Source organism: Chiloscyllium punctatum, chromosome 2 (genome assembly GCF_047496795.1).
Source record: "Chiloscyllium punctatum isolate Juve2018m chromosome 2, sChiPun1.3, whole genome shotgun sequence".
Taxonomy (NCBI): Eukaryota; Metazoa; Chordata; class Chondrichthyes; order Orectolobiformes; family Hemiscylliidae; genus Chiloscyllium; species Chiloscyllium punctatum.
In genome coordinates, this window is record NC_092740.1 from 142764520 (window position 1) to 142781614 (window position 17095).

Consider the following 17095-nt stretch of genomic DNA (forward strand, 5'->3'; position numbering starts at 1 on the left):
GTTTCACTGGATGGTCTCCCCATGTGGCAGTAGGTCAATCCTACCCAGGCAAAATACTTGAAGGTGTGGAAAGTATTCCTTAATTGGCCATATAAATGGCTCAGATGGTTGTTCGACCATTTTTCACATAGCTAGCAATATGGCACAGCACTTGAAGACTTAAGGTATGTCCCCCCAATACCTTCCCCTAACATTTGCCAGTCCATTCCCAACAAGCCTTGGAAATTTCAGCCATGGTCACAAGATCAGGAATGGGGCGGGAGCGAGATTCCAGAACAGCACTTCAGGTAGACAGACAGAATGGAAAATGAGACATAATCTAGATAGGATGTTTTATGTATAGTAGTCAAAAAAATCTTAGTTCAAATGACCAGGAACAGAATCAGTATGGGTGGAGACTAATAAAACTTTAGGTTTGAAAATACACTTAGGAGTAATTTATAGCTGGAATAATTAAGCATCCTATTAGTTTTAAACAGAGTAGCAAGCAAGAAATAATGGGAGCTTAAAACAAGAACAACTTAATAATTGTGGGGAACTTGAAGTTTTGTTTGGACTGGACAATTCAAATTGGCAAAGGTTATCAGGAAATTTCGCTTTTAAAGAACCAATTAGCAACAAAGTAATTTTAAACTTATGTGATATTGTGGGGTAGGCTCAGTCTTATCTTTCGCACTTGTGTATTGTACTCTTCCATCATTAAGGATAGAATATTTATGGAGCCCCCTCCTCCAGTGAGTTGTTTAATTGTCCACTGCCATTCACAACTGGATATGACAGGACTACAGAGGTTAGATCTGATCCACTGGTTAAGGAATCATTTAACATGCTCCTTACGCAGTTTGGAACAGTTAGTCCTGTTTTGAAGCTTCAGCAGGTAAACACCTCATATTTAGGTACACCTAACATTACTCCTGCGGATTTTGTTGAACAAGAATTGAGCCCCTGGAATGGTAGTAGAATAGTGGGTGAATGCCAGGCCATGAGGTTACAGATTGTTTTGGGGTATAATTCTTCTGCTGAAGGCCCATAGCATATCATGGATGACCAGTCATGAATTCTTCCATCTGTCCCTAATCTATTCCAGAGGAGCCTCTACCCTTGATTTTAACCAAGCAGTAAGCTGCTTGATATCTGTGTGAATGAGCAAGCATGTGGCACTATTGCCAGCCCTATAATGTGTATCAAAAATTTAGTTTAATCAATTAGGTATTAATTTACTAAAGTAATAGTAATTTACAGTCTTAGCTTGAACAAGAGTCACTGAAGGTCTTTCATCACTATTCCAATTCCCATCCCCTTTTCCTTCTCACCATACCTCACTCCTTTTCTTCTTCACCCCTTGATCTCCCCTCAATTCCAATAAGTTCCCCCTCAACCTCCCAATTCCACCTGCCCCCCCTTTCCCCTAGTCACCCCCTCCACCTACCTTATTCATCCCAACTCCTTCCTTACCCAATTCCCATCCTTCCACCAAACACTTTTCCACATGCCGAAAAATCCCTTGCCCTCCACCCCTCCTCCCATCACTATACAATCCCTCACCCACCTTCTAACCTCACTCCTCTCTTCATTCCACCACCTCTAACCCCTCCCTTTTCCTCTCTCCCCCACCCCCAACCATCCTTTGACGCTCCCTTTTCCACCCCCCTCATCGCCTCCCCTCCCCCCCTCCCTTTCCCATTGACTCCCCGCCCCCACCCCCTGTGTTCGGGGTGAGATGGCGCGCGCGGTTGTCAGTTGGTTTCTCCGCCGCGCGCTGTGCTCGAGCCGCCCGTTAGGCGCTGCCCCGCGCCGGGGGCCGAGCAGCCCGCCCTCGGCCTGGGCCTACGCGGCGGTGGAGCCAGCGAGGCCGGAGCAGATGGTGTTTGTCGAGTACGCAGCTGAACTCGAGGAGGAGGAGGCGGCGGCGGCGCCGGGCGGCGAGGCGACGACGCCGCCGGCGCCGAGGAAGGCCCAGGCCTCGCCCTCAGCTCTGCACCGCCAACTCCTGGCCTTGGAGGCGCTGAGTCCGCCACCGGCAGCCGAGCCGCATGTGACCGACCCGGGCTTCCCGGTGCCTGAACTGCCGTCGAAGAAGAAGAAGAGGAGGAGGAGGGAGAGCCGGCGGCAGGAGCACCGGGTGTACGGCACTGCCGACCCTCTAGAGCCGGCCAGCAGCTCGCCGTGCCCGGGCTGCGGTGCCCTCCTGCACTGCGTGGACCCGTCCCTGGCCGGTTACCTCCCGAGCGAGAAGTACAAGCAGCTGCTTGAGGCCGGCACCTTGCAGCGCTCCGTGTGCCAGCGCTGTTTCCTGCTGGTGCACCACCAAAAGGCGCTGGAGGTGCGGGTGCCGGAGGGAGAGTACCGGCGCCTGCTAGGCCGCATCGCCCAGGAGTCGGCCCTGGTGCTCTACATGCTCGACCTGCTGGACCTGAGCGGCAGCCTGATTCCCGGCCTGCAGCGGCTGGTGGGCGAGCGGAACCCCGTCCTGGTGCTGGCCAACAAGGTCGACCTGATCCCGGCCGACTGCCGTGACTACCTGAAGCGGCTCCGGCACCGGGTGCTCGAGCACTGCGGCCTGGCGGACATCTGCACCGACTACCGGGGCCGGGACGTGGTGCACCTGATCAGTGCCAAGACCGGCTACGGCATCGAAGGGCTGATCTCCCGGCTCCAGAGCTCCTGGCGCTTCAAGGGCAACGTGTACTTGGTTGGCAACACCAACGTGGGAAAGTCCACCCTCTTCAACACCCTCCTGCAATCCGATTTCTGTAAATCCAAAGCCCCCGATGTCATTCAGAGAGCAACTGTTTCCCGCTGGCCAGGTGAACTCAGCGGGTTGCATGGGGTTTTTACTTTGGCCTTTCAATGCTCGAGTTCAATCCCCGACTTCAGGGGTTTGAATGCTTTAGATACTAGAATTATTCCTCCCGACTGAAACGTAGTAAATGCCACAATCAAAGAGGCCGGTAAACAAAAAGAGAACTTGCTGACCGCTTAGTCTTGCATCTATAGTCCATACAATGTTGTTTTTGATATTATTATAATTCTACTGTAAAGAATTGGGATAAATAGTTAAAATTAGTCTTGCGCTATAGTCCAGACAATTTGTAACTATTTATCCCAATTCTTTACGGTAGAAATATAATATTAAAAAAATTGTCTGGACTATAGATACAAGACTAATTTTTACTATTTATCCCAATTCTTTACAGTAGAATTATAATATTTTAAAAACACTAGTCTTGCATCAATAGTCCAGACGATGTTTTTATATTATAATTCTACTGTAAAACAAAATTGGGATAAATAGTCAAAAATTAATCTTGCATCTATAGTCCAGACAATGTTATTTTTTATATTATAATTCTACTGCAAAGAATTGGGATAAATAGAGTTAAAAATCTCACATCACCACTTTATAGTCCAACAGTTTATTTGGAAGCACTAGCTTTAGGAGCGCTGCTCCTTCAGGTGGTTGTGGAGTATGAGATCATAAGACACAATTTATAGCAAAAGATTACAGTGTCATCCAACTAAAATGATATATTGAACAAACCTGGATTGTTAGATCTTTCATCTTTTAGAATGGGTTGCAGGTTTCAGTTCATTAATATATAAATCCCAGGACTACTTTCAAGTCACCTTCTTGAGATAAGCTTTTATAACAAAAGGTGATATCTCAGCTCAGACAATGCAGTAAAGGTGTGCAAGATCATAGTCTGTCTGTATCCCAATCTTGAGTCAGTCCGGTTCTATTTCCAAAGTGGAATTTACACAATATTACTTCCTGCAGATTGTGCATTTTTTGAGCAAGATAGAATGTATCTGCAAATACAGATTCACCCCATAGACTTGTGTGTGCGCGTGCATGAGAGAGAGATTGCATGTGAGTGCACATGAGTGTGTGTGTTTGCGTGTAAGCCTGGTAAAGTGTGTGTAATGGAGTATAAGCCTGTGAGATGGTGAGTGTGGGGGAGGGGGGTGGGGGAAGAAGGTTTTGTGTGTGTGTGAGTGTATAGTGTAGTGGGGTCACCTGTAGTGTGACATGAACCCAAGATCCCGGTTGAGACTATCCTCATGCATACTGAACTTGGCTATCAGCCTCTGCTCGGCCACTTTGTGTTGTTCCCTATCCTGAAGTCCACCTTGGAGGACGGTCACCTGAAGTGCCGAGGCCGAATATCCCTGACCGCTGACGTGCTCCCCAACTGAGATTGTCTTGATTGTTGTGTGGTGTCCATTCATCTGTTGTCATAGCGTCTGCTTGGTCTCACAAATGAACCATGCCTCAGGACATCCTTGACTGCAGCATATGAGATACAAACTGGGTCTGTATTCTTCCAAGTTTCAAAGAATAAGAAGTCCTTATTGAAACCTACACAATCCTTAGAGATAGACAGGATAGATGTAGATAAGATGTTTTCCCTGATTGGGGATTATGGAAGCAGGGGACATGTTTTAAAAATATAGCCTCTTGGGATATTGCAGTTAAGACAGTATTTTACTGAGAGGTTTGTGAAGCATTGGAATTTTTTACCACTGAAGGCTGCGGAAGCTCAGTCTTTTGCGTATGTATAAGGGAGAGATTGATAGATCTCTGGTTACCAATGGTGTACAGAGTTATGGGAATAGGGTAAGGGAAAGGCACTCTAGTGTATGATCAGCCATAATGTTAAGTATTTGTTTTGTTTCACAGGAACAACATTAAATCTTCTCAAGTTTCCAATTATAAACCCCACACCATACAGAATGTTTCGAAGGTCAGAAAGATTGAAAGCTGCTAAGTCTCAAACTGAAGCTGACCTCAGCGAAGAAGAGTTGAAGCAACTTCACCAACTGAAAAAACAGGGCTATTTGGTTGGTAAGGACCTTTACTATAATATGATAGTCATATAGCACAGAAACAGACTACCTGGGCCAACTCATCAATGCCAACCACCTTTCCCAAAGGCAACTACTCCTTCTTGCTTGCATTTAGCCCATTTTCAATTCATGTACCTGTCCAAATGTCTTTTAAATGTTGTAACTGTATCTGAATCTTTCACTTCCTCTGGTTCCAATTACAAAACACCCTGTACATGAAAATGTTGCATCTCAGGTCTTTCTCCTTCCACCTTAAAAATATGCCTCCTAGTTTTGAACTCCTCACCCTAGGGAAAAGACCTTGGCTATTCACCTTATCTTATGCCCCTCATCATTTTACAAGCCTCTATAAGGTCAGTCGTCAACCTCCTATGTTCCAGTGAAAGAAGTCACAGCCTCTCCCTGTAACTCAAACCCTCAAGACCCAGCAATGTCCTGGTAAATGAACTGAAAGATGCTTGCTGGTTTTATGACATGCCTGACATGTTAAGACAAGAGTGTGTAAGTGAAGTAGAAGTTAGGACGTAATGCAGTGTGGATTATGAAGTGAGGCCTAATTTGCTGATAGTTTAGCTTTTTGTATTTGTGTTCCAAACAGTAAGTACCATTTACAGAGTCATACAGCACAAAAACATACTCTTCAGCCCAACTCGTCCATGCTGACCATGTTTCCCAAACTAAACTAGTCCCAGTTGTCTGAGTTTGGCCCATGTCTCTCTCAACCTATTTGAATGCTGTAACTGTACCTGAATCTACCACATGCAGTTCATTCCACACACTAACCACCCTCTGTGAAAATGTTGCCCTTCGGGTCCCTGTTAAATCTTTCCCCTCCCACGTTAAAAATATGCCCCCTAGTTTTGAACTCCCCCACCTTGGGGAAAAGAAATTTGCTATTCACCTTATCTATGCCTCTCATGATGTTATAAACCACTATCAGTTCACCCCTTAATCTCCTACAATCCAGTGAAAAAAGTCCTAGCCTGTTCTTATAACTCAAACCGTCCAGTCCCAGCAATATCTTGATACATTTTTTTCTGATCCCTCTCCAATTTAATAATATCCTTGCTGTAGCAGGGCAGCCAGAACTGTACGCACTCCTCCAAAAGAGGCCTCACTAATGACTTGTACAAACTCAACATGATAACCAAAGTCTTATACTCAATGGTCTGAGCAATGAAAACATGCATTCTACACACCTTCTTAAGCCCCCTGTCTACCTGTGATGCAACTTTCAGAGAACTATATACCTGAACCCCTAGGCGTCTGTTTGACAGCACCACCCAGCACCCTATGCTGAAATATTAATGAAAGCTGTTTCATTAATGAGTTTTATAGGTATAAACCAATTTTCTATTTAATGGTTGTGCTCTCGCCATCCGCCACTTAAGAAAATCGTTGAGTTGACCTTGAAATTGAAACCCTCCTGATTTTAGTGTTTTGAATTCTGTTCAATGTAGTGCCAAAAGCAAATAAGAATCTAATAGTTTGAGAGGAGAGAGGCAGAAGCAAAAGCAAGTACTTAACTGGTTTCATCTGATGCTTTGTTTGATTTGTACCACTTGTTTACTGATTGTCTTTTAGGTAGTTGAGGAATTTGGAATACTTAAATGACAGGATGCTAGTCAGAATGACGGAACTCATAATGGATATCCTTATTACGTGTGCTATGCCATCAGAGTTGATAAAATGTGGAGCTAAAAAAAGAATAGCAAGTCAAGCAGCAACAGAGGAGGAGAGTCAACATTTCAGGCAGGACCTTTCATCAGGACTATGCCATCAGGACAATGAAACATGTTTAATTAGAAATTGCTATTGGTTTTTGAAGAGGAATTAATCTATAGTTTAAATTTGGAGTTCAGTTGGTCTTTGTATTGCATTTTCCCAAGTAATAAGTGACTACAATTTAAAAGTAACCTATTAACTATAAACTGATATATAAAATGGTTTTTATTATGGAGATATACAGTACGGAAACAGAACCTTCGGTCCAACCCGTCCATGCCGGTGATGACTCAATTTTTTTTAAATTAGCAGAATAATCTGCTAAATCTGTTATTTAAGGCCCACAGTTCACCTTATCCCCAAATATTGACTTATACTCCACTGTACATAACATATGTTAGAATCAACTAAGCTGGTTATTTGATTAAAGCATACATTTCAAACTAGGTAAACATACTTGAGAATTACTATGCAGTAATCTAAAGGGATATCCAGACATCAGAATTTTGGAGCTCCGTGCCTTCCTTTTTTAAAAGGAGGAAAGACTGCCATAGTATAGTTTTGAAGTTTTAGTACGAATTAGTTGGAGGTTACATTTTTGCAAACACAGATACAAATGTCTTCACAATTTTGTATTAAACAGAATGTGCTTTCAGCTTCAAAGCCAGCAACAATGATAATGTTGAAATACACATGCAGATTCTCTAAATAATCCGTAAATCTGCAATTTTATAAGCCATTATTTAATTCAAAAGTTAATGAAATATAGTGGGGGCTTTCTGTACTAATTTCTAAACTTTTTCCAAATTAACCTTAATACTCAGTTTGAAGTATTAAAGGTCAAACAAATATCTAATATGCTTTAAATGCAAGGAAAATGTATTTGCTCATTAAGGTTTGACGTAAAATACAATTAGTCATAGAGATGTACAGCATAGAAACAGACCCTTTGGTCTAACTTGACCATGCTGACCAGATATCCTAAATTAATCCAGCCCCATTTGCCAGCATTTGGCCCATATCCCCCTCAATCCTTCCTATTCATATACCCATCCAGATGCCTTTTAAATGTTGTAATTGCACCAGCCTCCACCACTTCCTGTGGTAGTTCATTTCTTACGTACCACCCTCTATGTGAAAAGATTGTCCATTATGTCCCTTTTAAATCTTTTCCCTCTCACCTTAAACCTATGCCCTAGTTTTGGATTCCCCTACCCTGGGGACCTTGCCTATTCACCCTAACCATGTCCCTCATGCTTTTATAAACCTCTAAAAGTTCACCCCTCAGTGTCAGATGCTCCAGAGAAAATAGTCCCAGCCTATCCATCCTCTCCCTATAGCCAAACCCTCCAACCCTGGGTACATACTTGTAAATCTTTTCTGAACCTTCTCAAGTTTCACAACATCCTTTCTATATCAAGGAGACCAGACTTGAATGCAGTAATCCAGGAGTGGCCTAACCAATATCTAGATGGCGATTTGAAGGTGCTTCATTCCCCACTAGAAGTTAAAAGCTGGGATCTTTTGCTTCTGCATTATCCAATCCAATTTCCTATCCTTCCAACTAAATTCATGGAAAGCTGTGCTCTTTGGTCCATAAAAGCAAAAAGAAAGTGTGGCACTTTGGAAATAGCATTTTGCACTATTTGAAATGCTTCCAGTTTACGGCTAACATAGCACATTTTACCCATCCATAAAGGGCTAACACCTGAAACATTGACTCTCCTGCTCCTCAGATGGTGCCTGACCTGCTGAGTGTTTCCAGCGCCATACTTATTGACTCTGATCTCCAGCATCTGGAGTCCTCACTTTCTCATAGCACATTTTATCCATCCACTTTTGTCCTGAGGATGTCGCATTAACCACTTGGTGAGAGTCACAAATAGGGCAGACTTTGTAAAGGTTTGGAGTTTCCTGTTCTGAAGGACTTGACTGAAGCAAATTGAGTTTTCATTACAACCCATCATCTTTATGGTCATTTCTTGTTAGCCCAGGGATTACCAGATTTTTAAAAAATTTATCCTTGTAGCTTTTCATGCTAAGATTTCAGCTAATCCTCTGGAATGTGGGTCTAATGTCATTGTTAGTATATAAATATAATCCCTGTTCCCCATAATGCAAGATATCCAAAATCTTTACTTGGATAGATTAACCATTTTCGTCTAAATATGTTAATAGCATTAAGTGGATGATTGTGGTGTCCTTTAGATAATGTTTTAATGTCATGTAGTGGATGGTTTTACCCTCCCTTTGGGAAAGGCTTTTAAGCTTCAATCCAAACAACACATTGTTTTGATAAAGAAAGTGCTTCTGGCTGTTTTAATTTTATTTATGCTTTAAATGGACAATTAGTAGACAATGGGAGTGCTGGTGTGAGCCTCAATCACATACCACTTTCTTCTGTTGTTGTTAGCAGAACTAGAAAATTGTGTAGAATGCAAAGAGTAAAACTTCAGGAGCAAAATAGAGAAGCATTAATGGCACATTCCATCTAAAGCTTTCATGGCTATAGAATAGTCGAGCGCCAGTTCACTCTTGTTGATAGCTCCATCCCATTGAGTTCCTCAACTTAACTAGCATTTGCTTAAGTGTCCAAAATTTGTCATGAACATACTGTAAAGCAAACACATACAACATTCTCTCAAATTAGTCTATTTGAAAATTAGTAACGTATGAAAATCAGACATTCTGTAATGTGGCAAGCATGAGTTCTAATTAATAGGTTAGTGAAATAACTTGACAGCTTGTCAAGATAGGTGCTGCATAACTGTGGTGGCTTACTGGGTAGTGCATTTATGTGCATCTTTTTTCCTGTTTTCCAGTAACCCTTAATCTGACTCAAAATGGCCAGAATCCCCCAACAGAAAACCAGAAAAATCAAAAATCCAATGTTGACTTTGTCCTGAGGTTGCTATTTTTAAACAGTGTATCTATCTCTTAAAAAATATCCTCAACAATCTTCTTTCAGCTGTATGTTACAATCTCCACCTGAAACTATATTATCTTGACCAACCTAATTGTAGCTGAAACATTAATGAATCACTTCTTCAGTTCTCACTGCACTAACAGACCAGCGTAATTAAACTATTATGATCTGGAGATGTAGTGTCATGAATCTTTCTTTTATACAATTGCATTCCACCAAAAAGCTATTCCAGATGGCATACTTAACCGCGTGGACACGAGGGTTGCTGTTAACCTTTCATTTTCAGTATTATATTCCCCACTTGTGCTTTCAGAAGCCTTCACCTGGAAGTTGAGCCTTATCAAGAGCACTGACATTGATTTGGAATCTTGATAGCTCGGGTGTTAAAATTGCAGCTCTTTTCTCTGGGTGGCCATTCGTAGAGTCTTAGAGATGTACTGCACAGAAACCCTTCAGTCCAACTCGTCCATGCCGACTAGATATCCTGATTAATTTGGTCACACTTGTCACCATTTGGTCCATATCCCTCTAAACCCTTCCTATTCATATACCCATCCAGATGCCTTTTAAATACCACTTCCAATGGCAGCTTATTCCATACATGCACCACCCTCTGTCTGACCAAGTTGCCCCTTTGGTCTCTTAAATCTTTCCCATCTCACCTTCCAGTGTTGGACTCCTCCTTTCTGGGGAAAAGACTATGTCTATTTTCCCTATCCATGCCCGTCATGATTTTATGAACTTTTTTAAGGTCACCCCTCAGCCTCTCACACTCCAGAGAAAATAGCCCCAGCTTAACCAGCAGCCTCTGCCTATAATACAAAGTCTCCAATCCTGGCAACATCCCTGTAAATCTTTTCTGAACCCTTTCAAGTTTCACAATATCCTTCCTATAGCAGAAAGACCAGAATTGCACACAGTATTCCAAAAGTAGTTTAAGATTATTCAGCAGTGTTCTATCATTCTAAGTTGCAAAATTCTTCTGACCACAAAGATGTTGATCCTGCTGGGTGTGGTTCCCCAGTCTGGAGAAAGTATAACAGCCGACCTTTAGGCATTCTTTCTAACACCCTCTCTCTATTCAGAGTAAGAGTGTATCTTTAAGGGTATGCTCAGTTACAGATACTGGTGTCCAAAAACACTCCTGTCCCAATACAGTTTCTTCCAACTTTGCAGCCCACCCTGACCTTGCTGACACATGTTGCCTTTCCAGGAGCAAAACTCTCCCAATGATATCACTCAGGTTGTCAGCAGATCGCAGAAACCTTTCCACCATGCCAAGGTCCCTATCCACAGAGAAGTCAAAACTGGTAATGGAATACTGTCTTGCAAATACTTCTATTCCGTCATGGGACATGACCAGGTTTATTGCCTTTGAGAAGATGGTAGTGAGCTATATAATTGACCTGCTGCATTCTATGTGCTATAGGTAAATGCATAATATGATTAGGGAGGGAGTTCCAGATTTTGACCCAATGACAATGAAGGTTTGGTGATACATTTCCAGGTCAGGATGGTGAGTGGTTTGAAAGTGTTCCCATTTATCTGTCCTTGCTTTCAAGATGGATGTGATCATGGGTTTGGAAGGTGCTGTTGAAGGATTTTTGGTGAATTTCTGCAATGCATCTTGTAGACCACACTAACGCTGTGTACAGTGTGTTGGTGGTGAAGTGACTGAATGTTTGTGCATATGGTGCAGATGAAGTGGATTGCTTTGTCATTGATGGTGTTAAGCTCCTTAAGTGTTGATCTATGTTCATCGTGACAAGTGGGGAGTATTCCATCACACTCCTGACTTGTGCCTTGTAGGTGGTGGACAGGCTTTGGGGAGTCAGGTGGTGAGTTAGTTGCTGCAGTGTTTCTAGCCGCTAATGTGTTCTTGTGGCCATTATGTTTATATGGTGAGTCTACTTCAGCTTCTAGACAATGGTGTGACCCCTGCCCCCAACCCCATACAGTATTAATAGTGGTGAATTGTGATGGTAATGCCATTGAATATCATGGGGCGCTGGTTAGATTATCTCTTTTTGAAGGTGGAATAACAATTTATTGTCACATATATTTTTACAAAAAAGTGTAAAGTTTTATAAGTTGCCATACCAAGACGCTTAAATTATTAACACAAATCATAAGAAGGAAAAAATGTTAAAGGTTCATCACAGTTCAGTTAATGACTGTTAGGTTTGGGGTTGACTGGAAAACCAGTCCGAGACTACCCCTTCATGCCAAGATGAGACCTCCATGCTGGAACAAGGCCTAACATTGGATTGTTAGGAGACCTGGAAGCCGCCTCCAAAACAAGGACGAGCGCTTCACACCAAGTCCAGACCTCTGTGCTAGGACTAGACTTTCACATCGGGCTGCTGGAATACCCGAAAGCCACCAAAGAAGATCTCCACAACAGAATGGGACCTCCATTCCAGGTCAAGACTGCCAAATCAGGAGACCGCCCCACCAAGTGCCATGCTCATACAGTCATTCCAGGCTATTGGAAGGCACCTTATCACTGGGCTGGACTGAGAGAAGACTACTACTCCCAAAGTCAGTAAAAGAAGGTAAAGTACCATAATAAATGGAAAGTGCTTTTTTTTTAAAGCAAAGGAAGAAAACCTAGAGTAGACAGGCTCTGGCTCCCTGGCTGAGGAGCCTGCACAAGATGGCCATTGCCTGGTAAGTATGTGGTGCTGATATTATTTACCACTTTTCACCTCAAGCCTGGATATTGTCTGTCCGTGTCCTGGATATTGTTGGCCTGGACTGCTGCTGAGTCTGAGAAGATACAATAAAACCTGTAGATACTGGAATCCAAAGTAGACAGGCAGGAGATTGGGAGAACACAGCAAGCCTGGCAGTGAAGGCTTGATGGGCTGAATGGCCCACAGAGCTTTTGGGGGGGTCAGTGCTCCACAGCAGCCAATCCTTCCTGGAACTCCACTCAAATTTGCCCTAATGTTCCAATTTACGATGCTAACCTTCACTTTTTCAAAAGCTCTGTAGTTGGGGTATTCAAAATCCTGAGGGATCTGAACAGAGTAGGCAAGGTGAAATGTCTTCCTTTTGAAAGTATCGAGAACAAGATGGTGCAGATTTAAAATTAATCAGTGAAAAGATCAAAAGTGATATGAGGAATGACTTTTTCACACTGATCTGGAATGCACTGTCCGAGTGTAGTGGAGACAATAACCTTTCATAAGGGGGTTGAACAGTTACCTGAAAAGGAGGAATTTTGAAACATGGGAAGAATGCAGGAGAATTGCATTTAGATGCATTGCTCATTCAAAGACCCAGTGCATATGTGATAGACCAAATGACCACATTCTGAGATTGAGTATTAGTGAACCTGGCAAACTAACGTCATATGAGGACATTATCTTTTATAATGCAAGCTCTCTAATATAATCTGAGTATTTTGACTATAATTCTAATCAGTTTGGTTTTATTTGTCTACCTTGTTATTTGATTTTAGGAGAAGTGCATTTTTAGAGCAGAATTTTACTTGCTTTGCTCCATTGTGGAAAGATTAGTGTCAGTAGTGCTATCATGCCTGTTCCTGTGCTTGTTACATAAAACATGTAAAGTAGGTGCAAAGGTAAGCTATTGTGCCCTTAAATCATGCTTTCTCATTCAATAAGACCATGGCTGACCCATTTGTGTTTCAAATTCAACATTGCCATCTAACCCCAATGATCTTTGACTCGTTCGTCCAACAACAATCTCTCTCTACCTTAAGAATATTCCTGACTCCATCTCCAATTCCTTCTGAGGCAGAGAATTCCAAAGTTGCACAATCCTTGGAAAGAGGGAAAAAAAACCCAATTTTTTTTGTTCTAAAAAGGTCATCTCTAGTTCTAAAACTGTATTCTCTGGTTCTGGATTTTCCGCAAGAGTCAACATCCTTTCCAGGTCCTCCTTGTCCAAGACCCTCTTGGGATCTTGATACACTTCACTCAAATTCCCCTTCCTCTAAACTCAATTGTAAATGGGCACAGCTTGTCTAATCATTCCCCATAACAGTAGCCGCTCAGTCAGGTATCAACCTAATAAACCCCCCTCTAAACTGTCTCCAATGCATTAATATCCTGTAAGAAGACCAAAACTGTGCACAGCAAGTACCAGTTAGAATCATACAGCAAGGAAACATTCCCATCAGCCCAACTCGTCCATATTGACTAAGTTTCCCAAACTAAATTAGTTCTACTTGCCTGCATTTGGCCCATATCTCTAAACCTTTCCTAGCTGTGCACCTATTTAAATGTTGTAACTGTACCTGAATCTTCCACTTGCAGTTCATTCTATTTAATCTCTGTGACTTACATAGAACAATACAGCACAGAACAGGCCCTTTGGCCCACGATGTTGTGCCGAACATTTGTCCTAGCTTAAGCACCCATCCATGTACCTATCCAATTGCTGCTTAAAGGTCGCCAATGATTCTGACTCTGCCACTCCCACAGGCAGCCCATTCCATGCCCCCACCACTCTCTGGGTAAAGAACCTACCCCTGACATTCCCCCCCCATACCTTCCACCCTTCACCTTAAATTTATGTCCCCTTGTAACACACTGTTGTACCCGGGGAAAAAGTTTCTGACTGTCTACTCTATCTATTCCTCTGATCATCTTATAAACCTCTATCAAGTCACCCCTCATCCTTCGCTGTTCCAATGAGAAAAGGCCTAGCACACTCAACCTATCCTCGTACGACCTATTCTCCATTCCAGGCAACATCCTGGTTAAATCTTCTCTGCACCCTCTCCAAAGCCTCCACATCTTTCCTAAAGTGAGGTGACCAGAACTGCACACAGTACTCCCAAGTGTGGCCTAACCAAGGTCCTCTACAGCTGCAACATCACCTCACGACTCTTGAATTCAATCCCTCTGCTAATGAACGCTAATACACCATAGGCCTTCTTACAAGCTCTATCCATCTGAGTGGCAACTTTCAAAGAGCTATGAATGTAGACCCCAAGATCCCTCTGCTCCTCCACCTTACTAAGAACCCTACCATTAACCCTGTATTCCGCATTCTTATTTGTCCTTCCAAAATGGACAACCTCACACTTGACAAGGTTGAACTCCATCTGCCACTCCTCAGCCCAGCTCTGCATCATATCTAAGTCCATTTGCAGCCGACAACAGCCCTCCTCACTATCCACAACTCCACCAATCTTCGTATCGTCTGCAAATTTACTGACCCACCCTTCGACTCCCTCTTCCAAGTCATTAATAAAAATTACAAACAGCAGAGGACCCAGAACTGATCCCTGCGGAACTCCACTTGTAACTGGGCTCCAGGCTGAATATTTACCATCTACCACCACACTCTGACTTTGACCAGTTAGCCAGTTTTCTATCCAACTGGCCAAGTTTCCCTCTTATCCCATGCCTCCTGACTTTCTGCATAAGCCTACCATGGGGAACCTTATCAAATGCATTACTAAAATCCATGCACACTACATCCACTGCTCCACCCTCATCCACATGCTTGGTCACCTCCTCAAAGAATTCAATAAGACTTGTAAGGCAAGACCTACCCTTCACAAATCCGTGCTGGCTGTCCCTAATCAAGCATTGTCTTTCCAGATACTCATAAATCCTATCCCTCAGTACCCTTTCCATTACTTTGCCTACCACCGAAGTAAGACTAACTGGCCTGTAATTCCCGGGGTTATTCCTATTCCCTTTTTTGAACAGGGGCACAACATTCGCCACTCTCCAGTCCCCTGGTACCACCCCTGTTGACAGTGAAGACGAAAAGATCATTGCCAACGGTTCTGCAATTTCCTCTCTTGCTTCCCACATAATCCTAGGATATATCCCGTCAGGCCCGGGGGACTTGTCTATCCTCAAGTTGTTCAAAATGTCCAACACATCTTCCTTCCTAACAAGTATCTCTTCTAGCTTACCAGTCCGTTTCACACTCTCCTCTTCAACAATACGGTCCCTCTCGTTTGATACTACTTGTAGAAGTTACTTTATATTCAGTTCCTATCATAATAAAGGACAGTATTCCACTAGCTACCTTAATCACATGCAGTACTTTCATACCAATGGTTTGTGGCTCTGCACTAGAACACCTAGAATCTCTTCGCACTTCAGATTCTGTAGTTGTTCACTGTTTAAATATTGTACTGCCTTTTTTTATTCTTACAGCTAAAATGAACAACTTCAAGTTTTCCCACATAATATACTATATGCCTAATTTCTCCTGCCCCATTTAACAAAGAAGCAGGTCTGTATGGAAAGTGTATCAGCTTCAAAACATTTTCCTATGTTCCAGCAGAAATGAGCCTCATTGCCCTGTTTTCCTGTATTATTTTAATATTCTGTTTGATTCCAACAAAGGGTTTGCACTTATTTAGTTTGAGTTTTCTTCAAACTTGATCTACAGGCTTTCACTGCCTACCAACTTTCTTGACTTGATACTGATTGATTTCCTTAGATTCTTTTTCTTCAATTTCTTTAATCCTTCTATTCGTTTGTTAGTGACGTCAGGCTCAATGATAATTTGCTTTTTAAGCAGGTCACAAATTATTATACCAATTCTTCTTTTGAGTCTTCCCAATTGTTCAAATTCTATTAATTTTTAAAAGTTTTATTTCATTCTTTCTCATTCTAATGAAATCAGTTATAATTCAGATTTACTTATCCATTGACGTTGATTTGATATGCTTCTATCATTACCATTTCAATGTTTCAGTTTACTGGCACTTGCTGATATTTGCTTTGTTTCCTTTGAGTTTAGGTAGAGTTGGCAGAACATTTCGTAACACTCAAGTGAGTGGAGAACGAAAGAAACGAATAATTGAATGGGATCCAGATGAACTGTCCCTGAGTGCAGAACCTGAAGAATCTAAGAAAGAAAATGTGTCAAACTCTGAAAAGGTGGTGGAATTCACATACAATGAACTGAAAGATGCTCGCTGGTTTTATGACACGCCTGGCATCTTAAAGCAAGACTGTGTAAGTGAAGTAGAATTTAGCATGTCATGCAGTGTGGATTACGAAGTGAGGACTAATTTGCTGATAGTTTAGCATTTTGTATTTGTACTCCAAACAGTAAGTACCGGTTACAAAGCCATACAGCACAAAAACATATACTTCAGCCCAACTCGTCCATGCTGACCATGTTTCCCAAACTAAACTAGTCCCAGTTGCCTGCGTTTGGTCCATGTCCCTCTAAACCTTTCCTATTTGTGCACCTATTTGAATGTTGTAACTGTACCTGAATCTACCACTTTCGGTTCATTCCACACATTAACCACCCTCTGCGAAAGTGTTGCCCTTTGGGTCCCTTTTAAATTTTTCCCCTCCCACCTTAAAACATATGCCCCCTAATTTTGAACATCCCCACCCGAGGGAAAAGGCATTTGCTATTCACCTTATCTATACCCCTCATGATCTTATAAACCAATATAAAATCTCCCCTCAATCTCCTACACTCCAGTGAAAAAAGTCCCAGCCTATCCTTATAACTCAAACCCTCCAGTCCCAACAACATCATGATAATTTTTTTCTGAACCCTCTCCAATTTAATAATATCCTTGCTGTAGCAGGGTAACCAGAACTGTACGCAGTTCTCCAAAAGAGGCCTCAC

General features: G+C 42.4%; 1 protein-coding gene across 1 annotated transcript in view; it reads left to right on the forward strand.

The window, feature by feature from the left end:
- Nucleotides 1-1696: 1696 nt before the first annotated feature.
- noa1 (nitric oxide associated 1) overlaps nt 1697-17095 on the forward strand; it is a 31461-nt gene continuing 16062 nt past the window's right edge. Inside the window, exons 1-3 of the mRNA XM_072589168.1 lie at nt 1697-2807; nt 4682-4846; nt 16244-16461. Coding sequence (XP_072445269.1) covers nt 1721-2807; nt 4682-4846; nt 16244-16461 — 1470 coding nt within the window. The 5' untranslated portion in view covers nt 1697-1720. The remainder of the gene's footprint in view (nt 2808-4681; nt 4847-16243; nt 16462-17095) is intronic.